The sequence below is a fragment of the Hemiscyllium ocellatum genome, chromosome 24 (assembly GCF_020745735.1).
Source record: "Hemiscyllium ocellatum isolate sHemOce1 chromosome 24, sHemOce1.pat.X.cur, whole genome shotgun sequence".
NCBI classification, from domain to species: domain Eukaryota; kingdom Metazoa; phylum Chordata; class Chondrichthyes; order Orectolobiformes; family Hemiscylliidae; genus Hemiscyllium; species Hemiscyllium ocellatum.
The window spans coordinates 24,907,762-24,920,564 of NC_083424.1; the positions used below are offsets into that span (position 1 = coordinate 24,907,762).

The 12,803-nt window shown below is 39.5% G+C and overlaps 1 protein-coding gene across 2 annotated transcripts in view; it reads right to left on the reverse strand.

Moving 5' to 3' along the window:
* The window catches only part of LOC132827318 (ABC transporter B family member 1-like), a 194,391-nt gene that overhangs the window by 130,075 nt on the left and 51,513 nt on the right, over positions 1-12,803 (reverse strand). For both annotated transcript variants that reach the window (XM_060843962.1, XM_060843961.1), the window contains exon 7: positions 7,545-7,719. In XM_060843962.1, the coding sequence (XP_060699945.1) occupies positions 7,545-7,719 (175 nt within the window). The remainder of the gene's footprint in view (positions 1-7,544; positions 7,720-12,803) is intronic.

A 12,803-nucleotide genomic window follows, 5' to 3' on the forward strand; every position in this document is an offset into this window, starting at 1 on the left:
GGGTGGGTTGTCTTATGAGGAAAGGTTGAACAGGCTAGACTTGCATCCACTGGAGTTTGGAAGAGTAACTGACAGCTTGATTGAAACACAAGCTCCTAAGGGGTCTTGACAAGATCTTCCTCTAATTCATTCATAGCATGTTAGCGTTGCTGGCTAGGCCAGCATTTAACAACAATCTCTGGTTGCTCTGGTGATGGTCAGCTGCATTCTCAAACTGCTGCAGTCCATGCACTGTAGGCAGCTGAAAAATATGTTGCTGGAAAAGCGCAGCAGGTCAGAAGAAGGGCTTATGCCCAAGACGTCGATTCTCCAGCTCCTTGGATGCTGCCTGACCTGCTGCGCTTTTCCAGCAACATATTTTTCAGCTCTGATCTCCAGCATCTGCAGTCCTCACTTTCTCCATGTACTGTAGGTACACCTACAATGTCATTAGGGATGGAGTTCCAGGATTTTGACCTAGTGACCCTGAAGGGACAGCAGTATATTTCGGAGTCAAGAATGATGAATGGCTTGAAAGGGAACTTGCAGGTAGTAATGCTGCCCTTTTCCTTCCAGATGGTAGAGGTCATGGTTCAAAACGTGCCGTCAAAGGAGCCTTGGTGAATTTTTGTCATGTATCTTTCAGATGTGCACAATGTTTCAAATCAGCCATGAACGTATCTGAACAGTGTAGCAGGCCTGAGGAGCCAAATAGCTTATTCCTACCCCTGATGTATTTGTTTGCAGATTATATTCAGGCTAAATACAAGAAACATCACACAAGTTGCTTAAGTTCAAAATTAAATGATCAGTTATAGTGTTTGTTAAATAATATTCCCCTCCATTCCAGCACAAAACAACTTAAAAACATCAAACTGAACCCAAGTATTATAGATATGCTCTGAACTTTCCTTGCCGAAACACCATGTCTTCTGCAAAATTGCAGCATATGAGACAAAATAATTATCCTCAACACCTATAGTGATCCACAAAATAGAATTCCATTTCTTGAATAGAACTGAAAGGCAGGCAAAATTCTGATCAGAACATATCCTTCATAAACCAAACTTTTGATTTTTAAAGACTTTAGATCTTGAATAATGTTGTCCCGACCACTGAAAAATCTGGGCCAGAGATTTGCAGATTAGCATTGACCTGAAGTCCATTTTCTGTAAAGTTCAGTAAAGCAGTTTCATTACAATCAAAAAACCTCACTTCCTTCTGAAAATATTCAAGAACTTTAGAACATCAGTTCAAATTAACAAAATTAGCATTCACAGTTAAACTGCTGATGCATTTTTCATTTTTTTCCAAAATGTATCATTTTGCAGAATGCAATACTACTCTCTTATGACTTCATAACATACATTAGATCATTTTGAAACAACAGCAACACCAATTAGATCATTCAGACGATTCAAAATATTTTCAGTGTCTCATCCCACTATTAGTGTGACTAACTCAGTCTTAGTTTTACATCTGGTTCATTTTATTAGAAAAAGAAAAACAAATGAGAAAGGCAGCCAATATCAGTAATGAACTCTAAAGTTTGTGTACTTTGGGGGCTTTACCATGTCAGCAATGTTTTAACACTTGGCTTTGCCTCATTCCAAAAATATCTAATTTTGTCAATTTGCAGTATGCATACTTTGTCATTCATTATAGTTTAAATACATTAAGCCTGTAATGTGTGTCTGGCATCATTCCTTTGTTCCTCAATCATTTTAATTATAAACATTGTCATAGGCTACATGCTCCTCCATGTAATCAGTTAATAAACTATGGCTGGAAATGTGTCAGAAAATGCAGCTGAGCATTTTAGGTAAATAGTTATCAGAAGCTTACTGTTCTGTACATTTAAAAAGAAAATATAGCAGGTAGTGTGTCTGAAACAATCCTAGTTTTAAAGTTGCCACATTTCAGTAAGCCTATCTAGCTTTCAGAATACTAACATCATCTGCAGTTTGATTATCGTAATTATATTTTGTTGTTCAGCTGTGCAATGTATAGATGGATTTTGTGGTCCATGGTAAAGCAATGGCAGTCACCACTGACCCAAAGAAAGCTTTGAACAAAGATTCAGATTCTGTGGCAGAAATATCTCCTTTCCCTATGATCTCTTACTTCAGGTGCCACGTCAAGATGTTGTCTTAGTATGCACCAGCAATTGTCAGCAAGCAGGTAGGCAAATGATCAGATTTGAAATATTCACACACAGCACTCGAGGAAATTTAAAGCACTTGAAATCTTTCATTTTAGGTCAAATTAAGATAGTGAAATAAATCTATGAGAGTACTAAGAAGCTAAATTAAAATACAGACATTTATTTAGTTTTTTTCTAAAAAAACTGCAAACTTTTGCATGATAATAGGAAAATTCGATATTCCACAGTGTGTGCTATTTGGTATTGATTAAAAAGTTATTCTACCATTAAAATCCCAGTTACAGCTTACACAACAAGGTGCAACATTTTCTAGTGTTTGTACACTGAGCCTAATGGCTTTATTATAGATGTTATCATCAATTCATGATCGCAATGGTGATAGCATGTGGGAACCTCTATAAAGCATGTGACTGAGAAATGTAGACTAAATAGCAGCAACTTCTGGTTTCTGTATTACTCTGCACATGTTTAAAATAGTAAAGATGGCTGGCAGGTTCAGATGAGTAGAAAGTAGAACAATACAGCGCAGAACAGGCTGTTCGGCCCTCGATGTTGCGCCGACCTGTGAACTAATCTAATCCTATCCTCCTACACTATCCCATCATCCATGTGCTTATCCAAGGATTGTTTAAATCTCCCTAACGTGGCTGAGTTAACTATATTGGCAGGCAGGGCAGTGCATGCCCTGACCATTCTGAGTAAAGAATCTGTCTCTGACATCTGTCTTAAGTCTATCACCGCACAATTTGAAGCTATGCCCCCTCATACAAGCTGATGTCATCATCCTAGGAAAAAGACTTTCACTGTCTACCTTATCTAATCCTCTAATCATCTTGGATGTCTTTATCAAATCTCCTCTTAGCCTTCTTCTTTCCAATGAGAACAGACCCAAGTCACTCAGCCTTTCCTCATAAGACATTCTCTCCATGACCAGGCAACATCCTGGTAAGCCTCCTCTGCACCTTTTCCAATGCTTCCATATCCTTCATGTAATGGGACGACCAGAATTGTACACAATATCCCACGTGCGGCCGCAGTAGCATTTTGTATAGTTGCAGCATGACATTACAACTCCAGATCTCAATCCCTCTACCAATAAAACCTAACACACCATATGCCTTCTTAACAGTACTAACAATCTGGGTGGCAACTTTCAGGGATCAATGCAGATGGGCTCCAAGATCCCTCTGCACCTCCACACAATCAAGAATCGTTCCCTTGACCCAGTATTCTGGCTTCCTGTTATTCTTCCCAAAGTGAATCACCTCACATTTATCTGCATTAAACTCCATTTGCCACCCTTCAGACCAATTCTGCAGTTTATCCAAGTCCCCCTGCTGCCTGCAACACTCTTCTATACTGTCGACTACTCGACGGACTTTAGTGTTATCTGCAAGCTTACTAACCTATCCATCATGCCTGCATCTAAGTCATTTATAAAGAATGACAAAACAGCAGTGGTCCCAAAACAGATCCCTGTGGCACACCACTACTAACCGGACTCCAGGCTGAATATTTTCCATCAACCATCACTCGCTGCCTTCTTACAGAAAACCAGTTTCTAATCCAAACTGCTAAATCACCCTCAATCCCATGCCTCTGCATTTTCCAACAGCCTACCATGTGGAACTTTATCATAGGCCTTACTGAAGTCCATGTACACCATGTCATCTGCCTTACCCTCATCCACACGCTTGGTCACCTTCTCAAAAAACTCAATGAGATTTGTCAGACAAGACCTTCCCTTGGTGAAACCATATTGACTATCTGCAATCAAATTGTTGCTTGCTAGACAAGACCATAAGACATAGGAGTGGAAGTAAGGCCATTCGGCCCATCGAGTCCGCTCCGCCATTCAATCATAGCTGATGGGCATTTCAACTCCACTTACCAGCGTTCTCCCCGTAGCCCTTAATTCCTCGAGACAACAAGAATCTATCAATCTCTGCCTTGAAGACATTTAGCGTCCCGGACTCCACTGCACCCTGTGGCAATGAATTCCACAGGCCCACCACTCTCTGGCTGAAGAAATGTCTCCGCATTTCTGTTCTGAATTGACCCCCTCTAATTCTAAGCCTGTGTCCATGGGTCCTAGTCTCCTCGCCTAATGGAAACAATTTCCTAGCGTCCACCCTTTCCAAGCCATGTATTATCTTGTACGTCTCTATTAAGTCTCCCCTTGATCTTCTAAACTCCAATGAATACAATCCCAGGATCCTCAGCTGTTCCTCATATGTTCGACCTACCATTCCAGGGATCATCCGTGGGAATCTCCGCTGGACACGTTCCAGTGCCAGTATGTCCTTCCTGAGGTGTGGGGACCAAAACTGGACAACAGTACTCCAAAATGGGGCCTAACCAGAGTTTTATAAAGTCTCAGTAGCACAACGGTGCTTTTACATTCCAACCCTCTTGAGATAAGTGACAACATTGCATTCGCTTTCTTAATCACGGATGATTATAAGTCCTCCCTCTCAATTCTTTCCAAAACTTTCCTACAACAGACATAAGGCTCACTGGTCTATAATTACCTGGGTCATCTCTACTGCCCTTGTTGAACAAGGGCACATTTACAATCCTCCAGTCCTCTGGCACTACACCTGTAGGCAATGACAACTCAACAATCAAAGCCAAAGGGTGCAACATCTCTTCGCTAGATTCCCAGAGAATCCTCGGATAAATCCCATCCAGCCCAAGGAACTGGTCTATTTTCACTTCTTTAGAATTGATAACCTCTTCCTTACTAACCTCAATCCTTTCTAGTCTAATATCTCATATTTCATTCTTCTCCTCTGTGATATCCTTTTCCTGAGTGAATACTGATGAGAAACATTCATTTAGCACCTCTCCGATTTCCACAGGGTGCATACACAACTTTCCGCGTCTGTCTTTGATTGGCTCTATTCCACCATAGTCATCCTTTTAGTCCTCACATACCTACAGAAAGCTTTAGGGTTCTCCTTTATTCTATCTGCTGAAGACTGCTTATGTCCTCTCTTTGCTCTTCTTAACTCGCTCTTTAAATCCTTCTTAGGTAATCTGTAACTCTCCATCACCTCATCTGAATCATCTTGTCTCATCATCACATAAGCCTCCTTCTTCCATTTAACGAGAGATGCAATTTCTGCAGTAAACCACAGTTCCCTTGTCACTTCTTCCCTGCCTGACAGGGACATACCTATCAAGAACACGCAATATTTGTTCCCTAAGCCAGCTCCACATTGATTGTTCCCATCCCATGCATTTTGCTACCCCATTCAACACATCCCAAGTCTTGCCTAATCGCATTATATTTGTCCTTCCCCCATTGATAACTCTTGACCTGTGGCATGTACCTATCCCTTTCCATCGCTAAACTATCTGAATTATGGTTACTTTCTCCAAAGTGCTCACCTACCACTAAATCAAACATTGAGCACCAGATCCAGTGTGGCCTCCCTTCTTGTCAGCCTGTTGACATACACTGTCAGGAAACCCGCCTGCACATATTAGACGAAAACTGATCCATCTGACATGCTAGAGTTATAGCATTTCCAGTCAATGTTGGGGAAGTTAAAGTCCCCCATAATGACCACCCTGTTCCTTTCACTCTTACCCAGAATCGTTTTGCTGATCCTCTCCTCCACATCACTGAAACTCTGCGGAGGCCTATAGAAATCTTCCAGCAGTGTGACCTCTCCTCTCCTGTTTCTAAGCTCAGCCCATACTGCCTCAGTAGATGAGTCCTTGTCAAAAGTTCTTTCAGCCACCATTACACTATCCTTGACTAACAGGACCACACCTCCCCCTCTTTTACCACCTTCCCTGTTCTTAATGAAAGATTTAAACCCTGGAACCTGCAACATCCATTCCTCATCCTGCTCTAACCATGTCTCTGAAATGGCACAACATTGAAGTCCCAGATACCTATCCAAACTGCAAGCTCACCTACCTTATTTTGGATACTTCTGATGTTGAAGTAGACACACTTCAAACCAGCTTGCTGTCTGCCAGCACATTCCTGTGACCATGAAATCCTGTCCATGCCCTCCCTATTCTCATCCTCCTGTGCGTTGGAACTACATCTCAGGTTCCCATTCTCCTGCTGAGCTAATTTAAACCCACCCGAATTGCAGCAGCAAACCTCTCACCCAGGATATTAGTACCCCTCTGGTTCAAGTGGAAACAATCCTGTTTGTAGGAGGTCCCACTTTCCCAAGAGTGAGCCCCAGTTACCTGAAACCTTCCTCCATCCCTGTAGCCACATGTTCAGCTGATTGCTCTTCCTAATCCTTGGCTCGCTATCACGTGGCATGGGTAACAAACCAGGGATAACGATTCTGTTTGTTCTCACTCTCAGCTTCCACCCTAGCTCCCCGAAATCCTGCCTTACATCCCTATCCCTCTTTCTATATATGTCATTGGTACCTATGTGGACCACGAGTAGTATTAGCAAATACTGTTGTCATTATTACCAGAGCAAAATTTGCCCACAGATTCAAAGTTGCATATTTCTTTACTGACATCCATTTTTTGTAAATTTCTGTCATGTATGAGGAGGAATAGAATTAGAGAAAACATGAAACTAACACTTTCCCTTGATTGTCAATACCCAAAAGTATGGAATAATTTAAAAACTGGATAAATAGTTCCATACTTGACAGGATCATTACATGTCTATGACAACACATACATTATACAGCATCAGTCCATCCCATTTAATACTATTTGTTATCATAACAATGCAACTAAATTTGCTTTCTTAAAAATGGGGTTAAACACTTAAGCAACCAACACTGGTTGAAAATGTACTCTGTCAAAGTGAGATATTAAACTGATATTGACCAATAGAAAATTCAGTCAAAATGTTTTCGAATTTTTGTTTTAACCAGCAAATAAATATTTCACGACCAACATCTTTTCAAATCCTTACGTCTAATTAAAAGCGAGCATGGAACAAAGTCAGTAAAATTATGATGTCAATAACTAAGGCACAGCACTAGAGATTCAAACTCTGAGCATTACTGGCTTTCAATCTCCTATGGGGGCTTCCGGCCTGGTGTAAACTGGAACTGGGGAGAAGTATGGAGTTCCCAACATCCACCCATCCATTACTGAAAAAGCATAGTAGAGGAGTTCTAAAAAAAAACTTAATTATAACTAAACAATGCACTTGGAATTCTTTTCATTATGTTTATGTTACATTTAACAATGATATAGAGCTCTGAAAGTATGTAAAATAACAAGCTCAATACTTCTAAGGAGGGAACATAATTTCCATCGAAATCCATCATCACCTTTTAATGATACAATCTAATTTCAATGCAACGAGTCTAAAATCTTTTTCACAAGCCTTGACATTTATAGCCTTCATTTTATCACAACTGCAAGGCTCACTGTTCTGCAAGTCCATAGCACCCACCTGTTCTCATCAAAGAATGCAATTTCTTGCTTTATAATGCAAGCAAAAAGCCTTTTACGCAGTCTGGCAACCAGCCGGTGTCCCGCGAGAACAAAAAAGTAGGCACGGATAAAGGAACAAGCAGCACCACCAACGTATATGCCAAAGAGAATAAGAATCATTCTGTCAAGATCCTCTGAAAGAAAAAATAACAATCTTTTGAAGTTAATTTTTAAAAGCAGAATTTTAGATTGACTTCACAGAACCATATATCACACTTTTAAACAAGACTTTTAATTTTTTTTATAACTGAAACATATTTTGTTCTTATTTATTACATTAAAATATTTAATGGGTACCAGCAGGAACTAAATGTTGTCAGAGCAACCAATGCTGCACTGAAATGAAGGAGCTTTAATGTGTAATGCTAGAGCACGCATGTCCAAAATTGTAACATCACAAATCCAGTCAGGATAGATCTTCTGTAGCTTATTTTAATTTACATCACGTAATTACACATCTGCTTTCAGTTGTCCTTGGCAATAGTATTCCTTTGCCAGTGTGGACAGCATTTTTACGTCAGGCCTAGAAGGAAATATTAGCCAAGATTTTGCAGATGGGCAGTTTGTAACTTTTTCCCTTCACCCTATAGCTTAATACTAATCATTCAAGCTGATAATAATGTGGCACATGCAATGTAGCCTTTGGAATCAACAATCCATCTCTTATCATACACATACAGCAAGTGATGAGGAAGTCAAATGGAACATTTGTTAATTTCAAAGGAATGTAATACAAAAGTAAGGACATTCTGCTACAGTTGTCCAAGTCATTGGAGAAATATCGGGTACTGTTTTGATTTCCTTATTTAAGAAAGTGTATAAACTTATTAGAAACAGTTCAGTCAATCAATTTTTAGCAGGTGGGGATTAGCTTGGAGGAAAGTTCAGATAGGTTGGGCCTATAGCACACATTGGAGGTTTAAGAACAAACAGGTAATCTTCATACTGTAAAGCATAATATGCTGAGGGTACTTAACTGAGGATACTGAAAGGGTATTTCCCTTACATTAGAGGCCAGAAGTAGGGGACAGTTTAAAAATAATAGGTCTTCTATTTAAGATGTAAATTCAGATAAGTATTTCCTGTCAGTTGGTAGTCTATAGAATCCTCTTCCCAAAGTGCTGTGAAACCCAGGCCATTGAATTGTTTTAAGGCTGAATTAAATTTCAAAAACAGAGTTAAAAGGTTATACTGGATAGAAAGGAGCATTGATTAGGGCTCCCATCTGTAATCTTACCAAATGGCAAAGCTGGCTCAAGGAGCCAAATGGCCCACCCTACTGTTAACCAAAATGTTCACATGCATGTTCCTTAACTAATGGAAATGTAAAACTTGCACTAGGATCAACAAACAGAGAAGGACAGACATATCAGGCAAAAAAAGGGAAACTAAGATTGCCTTAAGACAGAGCCTTTCAGTCTCTATTCACTCTATTTTTTTAAAAAAATGCAAGAAGAATTTAGTGCGGACTGAGTGTCCAAGGTTTCAACTGTTCCTTTCCTGAAACTGACAGATTAAGTGTCATGACAAGCATGTTTTTCTGATAAGTAAAAGGATCCGAATACTCCATTAAATACTAGCTTTAACATTGTGCTGTGTTTAATTTGTAATTAATGCACAAATACAACAGTGTCTTGTAATGACAGACATATAATCGGTTTATTGAAAAGTCACCATGGCAACAGCAGCTGAATTGTGATGGCGACTCAAACATAATTTATGATTTAGTTGTAGACAATCCTTATAAAGAGAAATAATCATTTCAGCATACAAGATGGAAAGAACAAATGGTGTCATTAAATTGGAAAAGTAGTCAAAAGTTTATGCACTCTTCATTCTCTATTAAAATCCAAGGATCATGTGTTGTCAAGTTGCATTCAATCATTTTATATACAGTAGCAAATTGATATTAAACCACCATTTAGCAAAGCTAATAGCAGTGTGGTGCAAAGTGCCCAGTAACTTAGTGTCAGAGTTATACAGCACTGAAACAGACCCTTTAGTCCAACTCATCCATGCTGACTAGATATCCGAAACTAATCTAGTCCCATTTGCCAGTGTTTCACCCATATTTCTCCAAACACTACCTATTCATGCACCAATACAGATGCATTTTAAATGCTGTAATTGTACCTGCCTCCACGTCTTCTGGCAAACTTGTTGTTATTTACAAGATAACAAAAATTACTGGTTGATTTATGCACTAATGACAGACATATTAAACTCATCCTTACTTTAGGTGAAACTGATAACTGTTAAACTTTCAACACCTCAACATATTAATCAAGAAAGAGATGTATCAGATCAAGTTTAGGGAGCAGTAAATACATAAACTGCAGAGTTAAAGCCACACACAAGGAAAATATAGATGTACAGTAATCACAAAAACTAAATAAGAACTCACCAATTGCAGAATTTAAGTCAGTGTTCGCATTAAATTAAAAATTCATTTACACTGATGTTGAATGATGTCAAAATGAAAATCAATTGGGCAGACGCAGCATGGGTTCATGAATTCTATGATGACATTAAAAGCAAGGTGGTGGACAACGGAGACCCAGTAGATGTGGGGTACCTAGATTTCCAAAAGACTTTCAACAGGATGCGCAGAAGAGGCTGCTGCGCAAGATAAAGCTGCATTGCATTGCAGGTAAAGTATTAGCATAGATAGAGAATTGGTTGACTAACAGGAAGCAAAGAGCAGGGATAATTGAGTGCTATTCTGATTGGCAATCAGTGTTGGGACCGCAATTATTCACAATTGAAATAAATGATTTGGAGTGGGGACTACGTATAGTGTATCAAAGTTTGCAGATCACATAAGAGGAGTGACAGAGCAAAGTGTGCAGAGGACTGTGAAACTTTGCAGAGGAACACAGATACATCAAGTGGGCAAAGGTTGGGCAGATAGAATACAAGGTTAATAAATGCGAGGTCATCCATTTTGGTAGGAATAACAGCAAAAAGAATTGTTAGTTGAATGGTAAAACGTTGCAGCATGCTGCTATGCAGAGGGACCTGGGTATCCATCTGCATGAATCAGAGGGTTTTTCTGCAGGTACAACAGGTAATTAGGAAGGCAAACAGAATTTTGCCCTTCATTGCTAAAGGAAATGAGTTTACAAGCAAGGAGGTTATGTTGCAGTTGTATAGGGTGCTGGTGAGGCCACATCTGGAATACTGTGTGCAGTTTCAGTCTCTTACTTAAAGGATGTGCTGGCACTAGAGGTGGTGCAGAGAAGGTTCACTACGTTGATTCTGGAGTTGAGGGGTTGGCCTATGAGGAGAGACTCAGTAGACTGGGATTATATTCATTGGAATTTAGAAGAATGAACGGAAATCATATAAAATTATGAAGAGAATAGATCAGCTAGAAGTAGAGAGGATGTTTTCATTGGCAGGTGACACTAGGACAAGAGGGCATAGCTTCAAAATTAGGGGGAGCAGATTTAGGACTGAATTGAGAAGGAACCTCTTCACCCAGAAGGTTCTATAGAATTCCCTGTCCAGTGAAGTAGTTGACACTACTTCAGTACATGTTGTTAAAGCTAAGCATTTTTTTTTGAACAATAAAGGAATTAAGGGTTATGGAGAGAAGGTGGGTAAGTGGAGCTCAGTCCACAAAAAGATCAACCATGATCTTACTGAATGGAGGAGCAGGCTCGAAAGGCCAGATGACCCTCTCATAGTCCTAGTTCTCCTGTTCAGTTTAAGATGTGGAAGACAAATTTCAAACCTTTTCAGGACAATCTTCCCCTTGCAGGTATCCTACTCATTCAAATAAATACTTTTTGGTTATTACATTGTTCTTGGGGGTCAATGAACCTAACAAGATTCATTCCATTGTCTCAAGATGTGTTGTGATTTCCTCCTTGAACCGCTGCAGTCCTTGTGACAATAATATCCTACAATCAAGTTTGGTAGAGAATTGCAGATATACATCCAGCAACAATGAACAAGTAGAATATACAACCATGCAAGTCCGCTGTCCAACTTACGTAGGAAACTTCGAAGTTGTGGTATCCAGATGCTCAGACCACTCTTCCATTGGGTTAGGAGATGCCACTGAAGTTATTTTGGCACACAGATATAACGTATCCAATGCATAATACATACTGCAGCCACAAGTGTTCCAATGGCAAAGGTGACTATTAAATTCAATGGCTCACAAAATCAAGTGAAATGCTCTGCTACTGTTCATATTGACTTCCTGGAGCATGGTCCTGGATGCACCTGGGCAAAGGCAGGGTACTTCAAAACATGATTAGCCTATTATTGCTTATAAAGTTCAAGTCATGAGGGGGTAAAAACTGCAGCACTTCTACAATATCTAGTTTGTCTTTCTCCTGTAACCATCTTGATGTGGCTGATCCATATGAGTTTCTCATGAAATACCAAACTCTCCGATGCTGGAGGAGGACTTGATAATAATGATGATTCAAAGGTGTGGGAAGCTGGCTGGGTATTCTCATGTTAGAAATGGTCAGTGTGTTGTAGCTATTAGCATCTCCATTCTTTGTCACTTGTCAGCCCAAGCCTGAATATTGAATATGAGTGGCTTCCTGATCAGTGGAGCATTCTTGGTGTACTATCACAATCCTTCAGGAGGCTAAACCAATGCCAAAAGGAAAAAGGTTCACCAGATCTAAAAACAGGACAAGTGTCCTTGCAGCCAGGACAAATACATCAGGCAAAATTTAAGATAATTAATTAGTAAGGTGTGGGGTATTGAGGTTAAAAGCCAGCGTCGAATTAAAGATATTGGAATACAAGCTAGAGTTTAATCAACTAAGAAAATACTAATCACAGGAGAAAGAGAATGCATTAAAATTAAATGAGAAAATAAGGAAAAAGGATTAAATTCCAATATTCAACACAATTAGGATACTGTGGTACAGAAATAACAAAGCATGCAAAAAAATTGCTGAAATATAACTATTAATAACTACGGTGAGATATACACCAGAACACAGATATGACTTAAATGTGAACTGATCCAAGAACTTAACAGTTAATTATAACAGTTTCAAGAATGGTAGGCAAAGAAAATGGGAATTCTGTGATGGTTTAATAAATCATTCTTTCATGCACTCTCACGTGAGTCCATGGCATCCAGAAAAAAAGCAGCATTCTAATTTGGTCATTTATCAAAGATACATTCCTTCTGCCCACCAAAGATCCCATCAGCAACTGAACCATCAAGACTGACTGGGGCAGT